This window comes from Arachis stenosperma, chromosome 1, assembly GCF_014773155.1.
Source record: "Arachis stenosperma cultivar V10309 chromosome 1, arast.V10309.gnm1.PFL2, whole genome shotgun sequence".
Lineage (NCBI taxonomy): Eukaryota > Viridiplantae > Streptophyta > Magnoliopsida > Fabales > Fabaceae > Arachis > Arachis stenosperma.
The window spans coordinates 106,155,070-106,170,258 of record NC_080377.1 but is presented as its reverse complement, the minus strand read 5'-3'; the positions used below and the strand labels follow the sequence as shown (position 1 = coordinate 106,170,258).

Below are 15,189 nucleotides of genomic sequence, written 5' to 3'. Positions count from 1 at the left end.
AGAACAGGAAATTAAAGGATTGTGAATTGAAGCAACGTAAAATAAAAGAGATTTATGTATTCAGAATAAAAAGCCTTGACCGGTGGTGTGAATAATTGGAAGTTCCATCCTTGTTGGATTTTCTAAAGTGTAGTATCAAAAGGTTGGTATTTTCACTTAGTTAACCCTTACTAAATAAAGGAAAGTCAAGTGATTGAGATAACTCTTATTTGCAAATCCTAGTCCTCTCCATTGGGAAGGACTAGCGTTAGAAAATAGAGAATTAACCAACAACTTCCAATTTAACTGATCACTTGAGCATTCCAACTCAAGGGTCTCCTCCAAGTCAAGTTGGGAGTCTACTCCATTGACATGAAAATTACTTGCATAGAATTAAAAAGGGAATAAAAGGAAGACATGATAAACACTAACAGGAAATTGGTTAAATGTAAAATAATTCTGCGCATAAATAAATTCTAAAAACAATCCAATTGTAACTCTGAAGAGGGATTAAGGATATGAAAGAGTAAGGGACAAAGGAAACAAACTAGAATAGTGGAAATTTCAACGGAGGTAGTAATTCTTCTCAATATCCAAGTCACAAAGCATCCAAAAGCATCAAAACTAGGAATCTATATGTAAAAGAAAACCTAGAGGAAGAGTAATGTTTCTCTCTAAGATTCCGATCTAAAATTGAAAAATATGCTAATGAGAGTGTGTATTGAATCTCTGCTCGTTCTCTGGCTCTAGTCTGTGTTTCTGGGCCAGAAACTGGGTCCAAACTCGGCCCAAAATCGTCCCCAGTATTTTTTGCAATTTATGCAGATCGCGCATGTCATGCGTACGCGTCATTCACGCGTGTGCGTTGTTTGGAGATTTTCCTTGTCACACGCATGCGCATGCGTCGTTGAGCGAACTCCAATTCACACGCATGCGTGAGCCATGCATGCGCGTCGCTCCTCGCTGATTGTCTCCTTTATTTCCTGTGCTCCTTCCATTTTTGTAAGCTTCCTCTCCATCCTCCAAGCCATTCCTACCCTATAAAGCCTAAAATCATTGAACACACAGATCACGGCATCGAATGGTAGATAGGGGAATTAAAATACACAAATTAAAGGCTTATGAAGCAAGTTTTCAACCATAGAACAAAACTAGGAAGGAATTGTAAAACCATGCAATTTGTACGAATAAGTGTGCAAAGACTTTGATGAAACCACTCAATTTAGCACAAGATAAACCATAAAATAGTGGTTTATCAAACTCCCCACACTTAAACACTAGCATGTCCTCATGCTAAGCTCAAGGAGATCAAAAGAATAAACATGGAAAAGTGAGACTTATGAAATGCAGCCTATATATATAAATACAACTATATGCTAAAATGATTTTGTCTACATGGTTGAAAGTAAATGAGTTCTTCAAGACTAACAAAAATCAGATATCACTAATTAAAATCATACAGTAAAGACAGGTAAACTTGCAAGAAGATAGCTCATGAAAGCAGGTAACATAGAATTAAGCATTGAACCATCACTGATGGTGTATATGCACTCTAATCACTCAAGTGTATGGGGTAATTCACTCTAGTCTTCTCTAGTCATGGTTTCTAAACTTTGTTCTTCACCTAACCAATCAACAAATATTTAATAGGGCTAAGGCAAAGGTGAGGATATATGTATGGCTAAGTGAACTATAAATTGAATCCTTGACTAACCTAAGCTCTCACCTATACACACACACTCTCTATATAACTTCTAAAATTATGCCTAGCTACCCAAAATTTCCACTTTTTCATCTCATACTCATGCATCAACTTTTCTTTCAATTTGTATCACATATGCATTGATCTTTTATTAACTAAATATTGTGATAATTTTGTCCCCTTATTTATTTGTGTATTTATTTAATTGAAATTTTTTTAAGTAAACATAATATATCAATACACATGGATTTTTAATTTTTTCTGGTCTCACATGAGTAGGTACCCAAATTCGTAATTGGTGGACGAAATTGTGATCATGCTTGTATTATTTGTGATCAATGTTCTAATTATTTTGAGATGAAGGCTTTTAATGGCACTGGTTAAATTCACAACTCCGTTCAACTAACCAGCAAGTGTACTGGGTCGTCCAAGTAATAACCTTACGTGAGTAAGGGTCGATCCCACAGAGATTGTTGGTATGAAGCAAGCTATGGTCACCTTGTAAATCTCAGTCAGGCAGATTAAAAAGTTATGGGTTTCGAAAAATAATAATAAAAGGAAATAATAAAAGGGATAGAATACTTATGCAGATTCATTGGTAGGAATTTCAGATAAGTGAATGGAGATGCTGTATGACTCAAGGACGCCTGCTCTCCTACTGCTTCTATTCAATCCTTCTTACTCCTTTCCATGGCAAGCTGTGTATAGGGGTTCACCATCAGCGGTGGCTACTTTCAATCCTCTCGGGAAAATGATCCTATGCGGCTGTCACTCGCACGGCTAATCGTCTGGAGGCATCACCCATGGTTGATGGCTACATCCCATCCTCGCAGTGAAAACTAATGCTCACGCACTCTGTCACAGTACGGCTAATCACTGGTTGGTTCCCGCGCCTACTGGAATAGAATCCCTTGATTCTTTGCGTCTGTCACTAACGCCCAGCACTTGCAAGTTTGAAGCACGTCACAGTCATTCATTACCGGAATCCTACTCGGAATACCACAGACAAGGTTAGACTTTCCGGATTCCCAGGATCCTACTCGGAATACCACAGACAAGGTGAGACTTTCTGGATCCTCATAAATGCCGCCATCTATCTAGCTTATACCACGAAGATTCTGTTGGGGAATCTAAGAGATATACATTCAAGCTCGGTTGCATGTAGAACGGAAGTGGTTGTCAATCACGCGCGTTCATAAGTGAGAATGATAATGAGGGTTATCTAACTCATCACATTCATCATGTTCTTGGGTACGAATGAATATCTTGGAATAAGAATAAAAGAGGAATTGAATAAAAGAAGATAGAATTTCATTAATACTTGAGGTACAGCAGAGCTCCACACCCTTAATCTATGGTGTGCAGAAACTCCACCGTTGAAAATACATAAGTAAAAAGAGGTTCAGGCATGGCCGAATGGCCAGCCCTCTCCATGATCAAGTGACCGAATATTCCAAGAGATTAAACTGTCAAAAGATGTCTAATACAATAGATAAATGTCCTATATATACTAGACTAGCCACTAGGGTTTACATGAGTAAGTAATTGATGCATAAATCCACTTCCGGGGCCCACTTGGTGTGTGCTTGGGCTGAGCCTGATCTATCCACGAGCTGAGGCTTCTCTTGGAGTTGAACTTCGAGTTATGACGTGTTTTGGGCGTTCAACTCCGGATCATGACGTTTTTCTGGCGTTTAACTCCAGACAGCAGCATGTACTTGACGTTCAACGCCAAGTTACGTCGTCAATTTCCGAATAAAGTATGGACTATTATATATTGCTGGAAAGCCCTGGATGTCTACTTTCCAACGCCGTTGAGAGCGCGCCAATTGGAGTTCTGTAGCTCCGGAAAATCCATTTTGAGTGCAGGGAGGTCAGATTCCAACAGCATCAGCAGTCCTTTTTGTCAGCCTTTTTCAGAGTTTTGCTCAAGTCCCTCAATTTCAGCCAGAAATTACCTGAAATCACAGAAAAACACACAAACTCATAGTAAAGTCCAGAAATGTGAATTTAACATAAAAACTAATGAAAACATCCCTAAAAGTAGCTTGAACTTACTAAAAACTACCTAAAAACAATGCCAAAAAGCGTATAAATTATCCGCTCATCAGTAATATTTTATCAAAGCAGAAACATAACACATTCCCTATTAACCCGTGTTCCCACAGTCTCGCCACACTTAGTTTACACACAATCTCTATCTTAAGCTAACCAAAGATTCAATTGGGGTAATTAATTTATTTTTCTGCTTAAGGTTAGTGATGTGGTAGAATATAGAACAAATGGGGATAAAAAGGCTCAAAGTGGCTAACAAAGGTAAATGAAATGGTAGGCTATTTGGGATAAGTGAGCTACTGACAAATGATGGCCTCAATCATATGCATACATATAAATACACTAAACATTGGACATATAGAGTAGAGCAAAATATAGATTACAATCATAGAGAAGAAAACACACAAGAATAAAAATTTATGGCTAAATAATGTAACCATATAATTAAGCTCAAGTCTCACAGGTTATGTGTTCTAGTTCTAAACCATGTTCCAGATTACAATCTTCAAAACAAGTTTTAATTCTAAAATTTTAATTTAGATTAGTGAAATTTTCAAAATAGAGTCTTGAAAAGAAACTTATTATTTTCCAACCAAATAAAACATGCATGCAGACAGTAATTATTATGCAATTTATCCTATCTAACAAAAGAAACTAAAAAAAATGACCTATTGGTGTTAAGAAAAAAAAAACAATTACCTCCAGAAGTCAGGTACTGATCGACCTCCCCACATTTAAAGTTTGGCACCGTCCTCGGTACCATCAGTCAGGAACAAAGGGGGACTGGTAACAACATCTCCACATTCGGGATTATCATGGCTCCCGGTGCTAGTAGGTGTAGTGGAGTCCGGAGTGTCTGGGTCTTCTTCAGGTGGGTGGTTGCCAACAATCAGCTCCTTGAGGTATTTAAATCGGCGCTTGTTACGGCGCTCCCTTCGCTTTGCCTGCCAGTCAAGCCGGTCCAACCTTTGAAGTATCTGAATGAGAAGCTAATTTGTTGAAGGTGCTTGTGATGTGGAAGGAGAAGGAATATCTCTGGCCAGGTCTGCGGTCCGGCTGGTAGTGACTATTGGGGGTCTGATGTATTTTCCATTGGGGACATACTGATCATCCCGTGGAAGTATTGCTCAGGTGTCCCCAGCTCTGTAGGAGACTCCGGCTACTGAGACTGGATCTGAAACCAAGGCGGGAAGGAGTAGGTTGCCCGTAATCTGTACGTGTTCCATGGCTTGCAGAATGTGTCTTGGTAAGTTGAGGGGCTGGTCTGTAAGGATACACCATATGAGAACAACCATGTCTGTAGTGAAGGAGGACTCGTGAGTGCTCAGAAAGACGTAGTGAGACATAATCTGTGCCCATACATGAGCCTCCAAGGTATGTGTGGAAGCCAATATGCCCTTCAGTCTGGATCGATGGTATCCATAGATCCATCGGTTGCCAGGTTGTGTGATAACTCTTAGAATGTCGTCCCAGTCAAATTGGTATGTTTGACGCTTGAAAGAGGCTTTCGTCCAATCCTTCTGGAGCAGAGGGAGATCTAAAGCTCACTGAATGGCCTCTTCAGATATAGGGACTTGCTTCTGACAGACATAGATAGACTACAGGGCTGGCGTGTGAAAATTGGAGTAGAATTCAACTACCCATGAAAGGTTGACCTACCGTGGATACCTTCGTAAGAATCCCCAGTATCTGTGCTCAATGTGGGGCTCTACAAGATCAACGATGTTGTAAGGGAGGATGAGTAGGTGCTCATTGTTGTAGTTTTGCTCAGCCAGGATGGGGAACATCTGCTCACAGTAGCGGTTAGTGAACCGCGCAGTGTCCCTTGCTGGAAAAGCCTTCTCTTTGCCCTTTTTGGTGGCCATCTTGAAAAGGGAAAAGGAAAGTAACATGTAAAGCCCAGGGTTAAAGCAAGGAAGAGGACAGTACCAGTGATAATCAATGCCAAGGTAAAGAAGGATGTCGTTAACACATTGTCGCGAATTCATGTAATTAGGACATCAATGGAAATATAGCAAGTGCGTATTATGGCAAGTAGATGCAAGATGTTTATTAGAATGCTCGCAAAGGCATGAGTAGTAGAAATCAAGCATTAATAGCCAAAATGTATTATCACTCGTAACAAACTAACAATTACGTTTGTATTGATAATTATATTCAATTAATAAAAGGTTGAAAGGGTTTTGTGAAAAGCAGGCATTAGAGTAGAAGGATAGAATACTTAAAAATGCACCTTGTCATACGGACTTTTTCACAAACACGTAGCATACATGGTAAATATGTTATTGAGAGTATTAAATTTGAACATGCAAGCAACCCAAAAATAATTAGTGATAATTGTCAAACAACTTCCTTAATAAACCACAAGCAATTATGGAAGAAAACAATCACCCAAGTAGATTTCTAACACCAAGTAAAAGAATGCAAAAAGAGGAAAAGAATAAATTAAAGTAATAATGGAAGAGTAAAAGAGGAAAAAGAAAAGAACCTTGATGAAGAAGATGATAAAGAGATAGATGATGAAGAATGTGAGATGGAGAAAATATGAGAAAAAAGAAAAGAAGAAGAAAAGAGTAAGCAAAGAAGAAGAATAAGAAGAATGGAGGGAAAAGAAAGAAAGAAGAAAGAAGAAAGAAATTAAGATTAGAAAATAAAAGATATGAAAAGTGGGTGATACAGGGTTCTGGTGATGTTGTGCGAACGACGCGAATGCGTGCTCCATGCGTTCGCATGGATTGCGCAGAGAGGGAGGCGACGCGTTGATGCCAGGGCATCTTGGCTAGTTTCACTGACCTTTTCTTACTGTTTTTAAGGTAGTTTCATGCATTTTCTTAGGAAATAAGCTACTTTTGGGTAGATATTCATCTACATCTTTATTCAAGCATACATTGTGCACTTTACATAATTTCATGAGAATTTTGCATGAATTTAGTGACAAATTGGATGATGCATAATCCATGATTAAGAGCAAGACTTTGATGCACTTTGTTTGATTGATTTCAGGTCGAAAGAATAAGAGAAGAGCCACATTAGTGGCTACGTTAGTTACACTAACGTGGGCACTAACGTGGAAGGAAGGAAAGCCCCAACGTTAGTGAGAAAAGTTAGTGGCATTAACTTTGAAGAAAGGAAATGGAGCCAATGTTAGTGACACTTAACATCATCACTAACGTTGGACCAAGCTCATAAGTGGCCACGTTAGTTGCCACGTTAACTTAGTTAACGTGGCCTCTAACGTTAAGGGGAGAAGGGGAAGCCAACGTTAGTGACATTCAACATTGTCACTAACGTTGGCCCAAGTTGCAATAAGCCACGTTAACTCCCACGTTAACTTAGTTAACGTGGAAGCTAATGTGAAGAGACATGGTGGTCGACAATGTTAGTGACACCAAACATTGTCACTAACGTTGGAAGCAACCCACACATCCCCAATGAGCCACGTTAACTTCCACGTTAACCTAGTTAACGTGAAGGCTAACGTGAAGAAGGAAAGTGATTGCCAACGTTAGTGACACTCAACATTGTCACTAACGTTGGAATGAGCCCACACAAGCCACTATGAGCCACGTTAACTCCCACGTTAACTTAGTTAACGTTAACTTAGTTAACGTGGTAGTTAACGTGGGCAAAAGTCCCACCTGGCAGCCTGACCATGCCTTCTTCAAACACGCATAACTTGAGCCACAAAGCTCCAAATGAGGTGATTCTAGTGGCATTGGAAAGTAGGATTCCAGAGCTTTCCAAGCATATATGGCACTACATGGTTGACACTAAATTGGAGGGAGAAAACCTGCCCCGAAAGTGCAGTGATGAACATGGTATCAACCTGTATTAAGGCCAACTGACCTCTTCACCTTCCAAGAAGTGTAACTCGAGTTGTAGAGCTCCAAATGATGAGCTTCTAAAGGCATTGGAAAGTAGACATCCAGGGATTTTCAACAATATATAATAGTATGGGGTGGACACTAAGTTTAAACTTCAGAAACTGGCAATAATGAAGCCATGGTCGCTAGCGTTATTGGCACTCAAGTTTTTCATTAACGCTAGCGACGATGCCAGCGACCATGTCCACTTCAAAGGAGCATAACTTGAGCTACAGAGGTTCAATTGAGGTGATTCCAATTGCGTTAGAAAGCTAACATTCAGAGCTTTCCAACAATATATAATACATTATAGTGGGCATGAAATTGGAGCACAAACCAGAGGCATCTTTTAAGCCCTAAAAACACCAACTGGTAGCAAGTGTGACGTTAGCCACACTAACTTCAGCACTAACGCCACACTTGTAGCGTTAGTGTGGCTAACGGTAGCACTAACATTGGCACCTGGACCTTAACTTTACTCACTTCTCTCTCAAGTCCACTTCAAAGCTCAAGCAAGCAAGCCCACAATTGTCAACCAATCAAGACCGCAAGAAGCATCTAGAATAGGAATTTTCATTTAATTGTAATTTGCTTTTAATTTCATTTTGTAATTTAGGAGAGCCTATATAAAGGCCTTAGTCTTTACATTGAGGGCATTCGGGAATTAGGGGATTGAAGAGGGGTCTTCGGACTCCCTCCCCTCACACACTTTTCCTTTTCTTTTTTTGTACTTTTCCTTTATGAATTTTGAAGTTTTATTTTCAGTTTTAATCTTCATCTTTACTTTTCTGCACTTTCTTTCTTTTTCTATTTTGGTAGAGCAATGACCAACTAACTCTTTACATTGAGTTAGAGAGCTCTATTGTGATTCAATGGATTAAGTGTAGTTCTTATTCTTCTTCTTCTATCTTTTCTCTTGATTTTGCTTGAATGCTTTCGATCTTCATCCAATTGGGTAGTTATCTTGGAAAAGAAGCTATTCATACTTGGATCTCTTCTAAACCTTGGAAGAGGAATGAAGAGATCATGCTAGCAATGCTTTCTCATGTTGTACCAAATTAGGTTTGGAAGGATATGTGACTATAATCCTCCAACACTTGATTTGGGAATGCATGTGGTATAATCAGTGACCATACTTCATCTCTTCTCATGAGCAATTGACCAAGGAATTGGCTATTGATCAAGATTTGAGAGATTGAATTACAAGTAATTGTAATTCGATCACTTAAGATTGCCAAGGAGATCAATGAATGATTGACGAAGAGATGAGAATGAACTTGATCCGGAGGATTGCAATATCTCTTGATCCCAATGTTCATTTTATTTTTAGTTCTTACATTCACTTTTCTTGCCATTTTACTTCTCTGCACTCTATTGCTTTCTTTACTTTTCTGACATTTACATTTCCTTGTTACTTATCACTCCAATATGATTCGTCTAACTAGGATAATCAATTAACCATTGATTGCTTAATTCGTTAATCTCTGTGGGATTCGACTTCACTCTATTGTGAGTTTTTACTTGACGACAAATTCGGTACACTTGCCGAAGGAAATTTGTTGAGAGACAATTTCCACCTGCATCACGCGTAAGCGTCGGTCACGCGTATGCGTGACCGTGTTTGTGCTACTCGCGTGAAGGCAGCCTTGCGCACGCACAACTATCTGTTCATTTTAGGGTGTGTGCCAAAATGGCCTATGACGCATGTGCGTCAGGCACGCGAACGCGTGGAAGTGTAGATTTTGAAAACAATGTGCACGCGTCAGGGATGCATACGCATGATATATTTTGTGCCTCGGGTTCAGCCAATACACCTTTGACGTCGATTTTGCTGGGTCACGCGTGCATGTCAAAATCCCAAGTGATGCGTACGCGTGACGCTGCTTGTGCGATTGGCACACTTTCTGCACTGCTCACACGCAACTTTCTGCCACTTTTTTGTATATAGAATGCAATATGTAGCTAATAATGTGGAAATTATGAATGGCCACTGAGAAAAACAAAAGAAGATAAAGCTAAGAATAAAATGAAAGATCGTACCATGGTGGGTTGTCTCCCACCTAGCACTTTTCTTTAACGTCCTTAAGTTGGACAGTCCACTAGCTCAGTCTTCTGCTGTTGGTGGATCCTCCATTAGGAAGATCTCTAGCTCCTTATTGTCCTTTATCTTCTCACCATGATATACCTTTAAGCGATGTTCATTAACCTTGATGAAATTAGAACAGGAAGGATGACTCAGGTGGAAGACTCCATATGGCTCTGCCTTCTCTACTTTGTAGGGTCCTTCCCACCTTGATCTCAACTTGCTTGGCATGAGCCTCAGCCTTAAGTTGTAAAGGAGAACTAGATCCCCAAGTCTAAACTCTCTCCTCTTGATATGCTTGTCATGCACAGCTTTCACCTTCTCCTTGTACAGTCTGGAATTGTCATATGTTTCGAGTCGAAGGGTCTCTAGTTCTGCCAGTTGCAGCTTCCGTGCAGCACTAGCCTTCTCAAATCCCATGTTGTATTCCGTCACAGCCTAGAAAGCTTTGTGTATGGAGGTGGCAAGCCTTTCCGTATACTAGGCGGAAGGGGCTCATCCCAATGGGTGTCTTGTACGCTGTTCGATACGCCCAGAGCGCATCAACCAGTCTGGTGCTCCAGTCGTTCCTATGAGGCTTAACTATCTTCTCCAGAATGCGCTTTATTTCTCTGTTAGACACCTCTGCTTGTCCATTGGTCTGGGGGTGGTAGGCTGTTGCTACCTTGTGAACAATCCCACACTTCTTTAGTAGTCCTGCTAATCTCCTGTTACAAAAGTGAGTGCCTTGATCACTCACGATTGCTCGTGGTGATCCAAAGCGACAGATACTATGGTTTCTAACAAAGAAGATAACAGTATATAAAGTTAACCACTATAGTTTGGAAATGGACCCATGAATTCAATGCCCCAAACATAAAAAATTTCACAGAATAGCATAATTTGTTGGGACATCTCATCCCTCTTGGATATATTCCCAAACCTTTGGCATGGGGAACAAGATTTACAAAAGGTAGTAGCATCGTTAAAAAGAGTAGGCCACCAGAATCCACAGTCTAAAATTTTTCTAGCTATTCTTTGAGGGCCAAAATGGCAACCACCCTCAGATGAGTGGCAAGCCTCTAAAATAGACTGAAATTCTGATTAGGGCACACACCTTCTAATTACCTGGTCAGCACCACACCTCCACAAATATGGGTCATCCTTATTGTGCTCAAGGCGACTCAAGTGGTCCGCCACTAAATTCTGAGAACCACTTCTATCCTTAATTTCTAAATCAAATTCTTGCAGCAGCAGTATCCAACGTATTAGCCTTGGTTTGGACTCTTTTTTAGCTAATAAATATTTTAGAACTGCATGGTCTGAGTATACCACCACCTTAGTACCGAGTAAGTAGGCTTGGAATTTATCCAGAGCAAAAACAGTAGCCAGAAGCTCTTTCTCAGTGGTAGTGTAATTAGACTGAGCAGCGTCTAATGTCTTTGAAGCATATGCAATTACAAAAGGATCCTTACCTGCGCGCTGGGCCAGCGCCGCTCCTACAGCATGATTGGAGGCATCACACATAATCTCAAAGGGCTGGAAATATTCTGGTCCTCTCACAATTGGAGCTTGAGTCAAAGCGATCTTCAGCTTATCAAATGCTTCCATACAGTCCTCACTCAGCTCGAACTCAACATCCCTCTGCAGCAGTCTAGATAAAGGTAAAGATACCTTACTGAAGTCCTTAATGAATATCCAGTAAAAACCTGCATGGCCAAGGAACGAACGAACTTCCCTCACGGAGGAGGGATAAGGTAAACTAGAAATGACATCTATCTTTGCTGGATCTATAGAAATACCAGTATTAGAAACAACGTGTCCTAGAACAATACCTTGTTTGACCATAAAATGACACTTTTCAAAATTCAAATCAAGGTTTGAACTAACACACCTGTCTAATACTCTAGATAAACTATCCAAGCAAAGGCTAAAAAAATCACCGTATACACTAAAATCATCCATGAAAACTTCCGTACAGCTCTCAATAAGATCTGAAAAGATACTCATCATGCATCTTTGGAAAGTAGGCGGTGCATTACATAAGCCAAAATGCATCCTCCTATATGCATACGTTTCAAAGGGACATGTAAAAGCAGTCTTTTCCTAATCTTCAGGAGCTATATTAATTTGAAAATAGACTGTATAACCATCTAAAAAGCAGTAATGTGATTTACCTAACAGGAGATCAAGCATCTGGTCAATAAATGTTAAGGGATAGTGATCCTTACGAGTAGCTTGGTTAAGGCGCTTGTAATCAATGCAAACTCTCCATGAATTTTGCACTCTAGTTGTCAGGAGCTCTCCATGCTCATTCTTCACTGTTATGACTCCAGACTTCTTGGGTACCACTTGTATTGGGCTAACCCATTCACTATCTAAGATTGGGTGGATGATATCGGTATCCAACAGTCTGGTCACTTCCTTCTTGACAACGTCTAATATGGTGGGGTTCAACCGCCTTTAAGATTGACGGACAGGCCTTGCTCCCTATTCTAAAAATATCCTATGCTCACAAACTTGAGGGCTGATGCCTACTATATCCGCCAAGCTCCACCCAATTGCTTTCTTGTGTCTTCTCAGCACACTAAGCAGTTGCTCCTTCTGTTGGGAAATAAGTTTCCTTGCAATGATAACTGGGAGCTTCTGATCATCCTCAAGGTAAGCATACTTGAGGTGGAGTGGAAGCGGCTTTAATTCCAACTTCTGCTCATGGCTAGGCACTTGATCATCTGGAGCTAGTGATGGTTGTAATGTGTCTTCGTCTAGTTCAGAGGGCGTCCCCACACTTACATCTTGCTCGATGTACATCTCTTCTACTTTCTCCTGGTGAACTATAGCTACAGTCTCATCAATGATGTCGCATTGGAAGATGGAATGATCTTCAGGGGGATGCTTCATAGCTTCATCCAGATTGAAGCTCACAGCTCTGCCATCTATCTCAAAAGAGTAAGTTTCTGAGAAGGCATCCAGCTTGAACTTTGAAGTTTTTAGGAATGGCCTTCCAAGCAGGATGGATGATGGTCTTCCTGAGTCATTAGGGGGCATCTCCAAAATATAGAAGTCAATAGGGAATGTGAGCCCCTTAATACTCACCAGCACGTCCTCAGCAATTCTAACCACAGAGATAATACTTTTATCTGCTAAAACAAAACGAGCTACTGACTTTTTTAAAGGAGGGAGCCTCAAAGCATCATATACAGACAATGGCATTATACTAACACACGTGCCTAAATCACACATACAGTCAGAAAATTTCACACCATCTATAGTAATAGTAACCATGCATGGACCTGGTTCACTACATTTTTCAGGTATATCACCCACTAAAGCAGAAATAGAACTACCTAGAGGAATAGTTTCTAAATTCTGTAATTTATCTTTATGCATGCACAAATCCTTTAGAAACTTAGCATATCTAGGTACTTGCTGAATGGCATCAAAAAGTAGAATGGTTACCTTAACCTTTTTGAATATTTCTACCAGTTTAGGGTCTAGTCTCATCTGCTTTATGGGTTTCCTAGCAAGGTCTGGAAATAGAATAGGAATGGCGCCACTCGCAGCTTCTTCTAGTGCGCTATTCTCTAGTTGAGTTGCTTCTTCTTCACCCATGTCTTGTACTTCATCTTCCTCTTCAACATCCTCCACTTCAACCATGTCCTCAACTGGGGCGTTTCTTTGCAAGCTTGGTTCCTCATGGTTCCTCTCTTGTAGTGTAGTTCCGGACCTCAAAGTGATGGTGTTGATTCCACCTTTGGGGTTGGGTATAGGTTGAGAAGGAATTCCACTAAAGCTTGAAGGCTGATTATTGGAAGTATTCATTGATCTAATCTGTGAGGCAAGAGCTTGTACAACAGAGGTCAGACCATTTTAGGTGGAGCTAAGTGTGTTCTCCATGGCCTTTTGTCTCTGCTTAATAGACTGAAGCAATTCGTCATTAGAGGAAGAAGGGGGGTAAGTGATTTGAGGGGCCTGCTATTGGTTGTTCTGAGGCGCTTGGGACTGCCTTTGGTGAGGTGCTCTGTAAGGCTGGTTTTGGTGCTGCTGTCTGTTGTTGTTGTTGTTCCACCTCTGATTTCCATTTATCTCTGCCTCTTCTGTTGTGGTTGTTTCTCTATCCCTGGTTGGAATTATCTCTCCAACCCTGGTTGGAGTTGTCTTGCCAACCTTGATTGTAGTTTCCACCTTGGTTGTAGTTGTCACCTTGTTGATAATATCCTTGATTCGGGCGGTCATAGAAATTATGAGTAGTTGCCAAGGTGTTGTCTTCTGGTTAGAGCTGTGGACACTCATCAGTGTAATGAGTATAATCGGCACATATTCTATATATTCTTTGGGGAACCAACTGTTGACTCTGTTGTGGTGGGGGAGCCTAAGGTTGTTGATTTAGGTGTATCTACTTCAGTAAGTTGGTCATCTCACATAGTGTTTGTGTGAGGGTAGTACTCTCACTACTAGAGGAAACCTCTGCCCCAGCCTTGGCATGGTTGTTTCTGTGCTTGTGATTCTGAGCGGACTCAGCCAGGTCGGCGATCAGTTGCCAAGCTTCATATGTGGTCTTGTACTTTTTTAGAGAACCATTGCTCACACCATCTAATGTAGTCTTGTCCTGAGGCTCATGCCCTGTGTGAAGTAGCTGATCAACACCAACTTGTCAATCATGTGCTGGGGGCATGCGTCCAAGAGATTATTGAAGCGCTCCCAATACTCGTAAAGAGTCTCAGATTCGCCTTGAATAATCATTGAAATTTCTTTCCTCAGTCTATCAGTAACTTCAGCTGGAAAGTATTTTTCTAAGAATTCTCTTCTAAGCGTGTCCCATTTAGTAACAACTACTTCATGTTAAGTGTAGTACCACTCCCTCGCCTTTCCCTCAAGAGAAAACGGGTAGGCCGTTAGCAGAATAGAAGTCTCAATTGCACCATGATGCCTAACAGTAGAATAGGCTGTCTAGAAATCCCTGAGGTGCTTTATGGGCTCTTGAGCAGGTAAGCCATGAAACTTAGGTATCAAGTTGATAAGTGCAGTCTTCAGTTCAAAATCTGTAGCCAGATTTGGGTGACGCACTTCATACGGTTGCAGTGTAAAGTCTGGAGCTCCTGATTCCTGGAGAGTGATCCTCCTGGGTGCTGCCATATTACCTGCACGTGAATCAACCGAATCAGTAGTAGAAGAGCTGGTTTCCTCCTCAAATGGCGCTTCAGATTCGCTCTCGGATAAGACTGGTGAATTGGCAATAACCACTTCACCACCCTCAGAGGCTAACCGACGCCGAGCTCGCCTAATACGTGAAAGAGTTCTTTCGATTTCAGGATCAAATGCGGCTAAGCTCGGATCAGGCAGTGAACGCGTCATTCAATGAAAGAAACTTACAGCTCATGGTAATAAAATAAAATAAAATAAAATGCAAATAAATAAATTCCAACCAATAAATTAGCACACTGTTGCAACTCCCCGGCAATGGCACCATTTTGACGAACGGATTTTTGACGGTTTAGAATTTCACAAAAATAAATTCTCATTGTAAG

The 15,189-nt window shown here is 40.7% G+C and overlaps 2 protein-coding genes across 2 annotated transcripts; both read right to left on the bottom strand.

Annotated features, from left to right (window-relative positions):
• Positions 1–9,703: 9,703 nt before the first annotated feature.
• LOC130983157 (uncharacterized) lies at positions 9,704–10,102 on the bottom strand. The gene has a single exon (XM_057907345.1). The coding sequence runs from the start codon at positions 10,100–10,102 to the stop codon at positions 9,704–9,706; it is 399 nt and encodes a 132-aa protein (XP_057763328.1).
• Positions 10,103–10,296: 194 nt separating this feature from the next.
• Positions 10,297–13,483, bottom strand: LOC130983147 (uncharacterized). Its single transcript, XM_057907335.1, has 4 exons — positions 12,250–13,483; positions 11,371–11,451; positions 10,994–11,160; positions 10,297–10,389 (listed from the first exon to the last, which is right to left on the bottom strand). The coding sequence occupies exons 1-4, from the start codon at positions 13,481–13,483 to the stop codon at positions 10,297–10,299; spliced, it is 1,575 nt and encodes a 524-aa protein (XP_057763318.1).
• Between the last annotated feature and the right edge of the window lie 1,706 nt (positions 13,484–15,189).

Bases quoted from the DNA above. Each gene is read 5' to 3' on its own strand.
- LOC130983147 (XM_057907335.1), bottom strand. From the start codon at position 13,483: ATGAATACTTCCAATAATCAGCCTTCAAGCTTTAGTGGAATTCCTTCT. The intron at 11,452-12,249 runs GTGTGCTGAGAA...GTATTTCTATAG, and splicing joins ACAGAAGGAGCAACTGCTTA to ATCCAGCAAAGATAGATGTC. The intron at 11,161-11,370 runs GTTTTTACTGGA...ATCATGCTGTAG, and splicing joins TTCGTTCCTTGGCCATGCAG to GAGCGGCGCTGGCCCAGCGC.
- LOC130983157 (XM_057907345.1), bottom strand. From the start codon at position 10,102: ATGGGATTTGAGAAGGCTAGTGCTGCACGGAAGCTGCAACTGGCAGAA.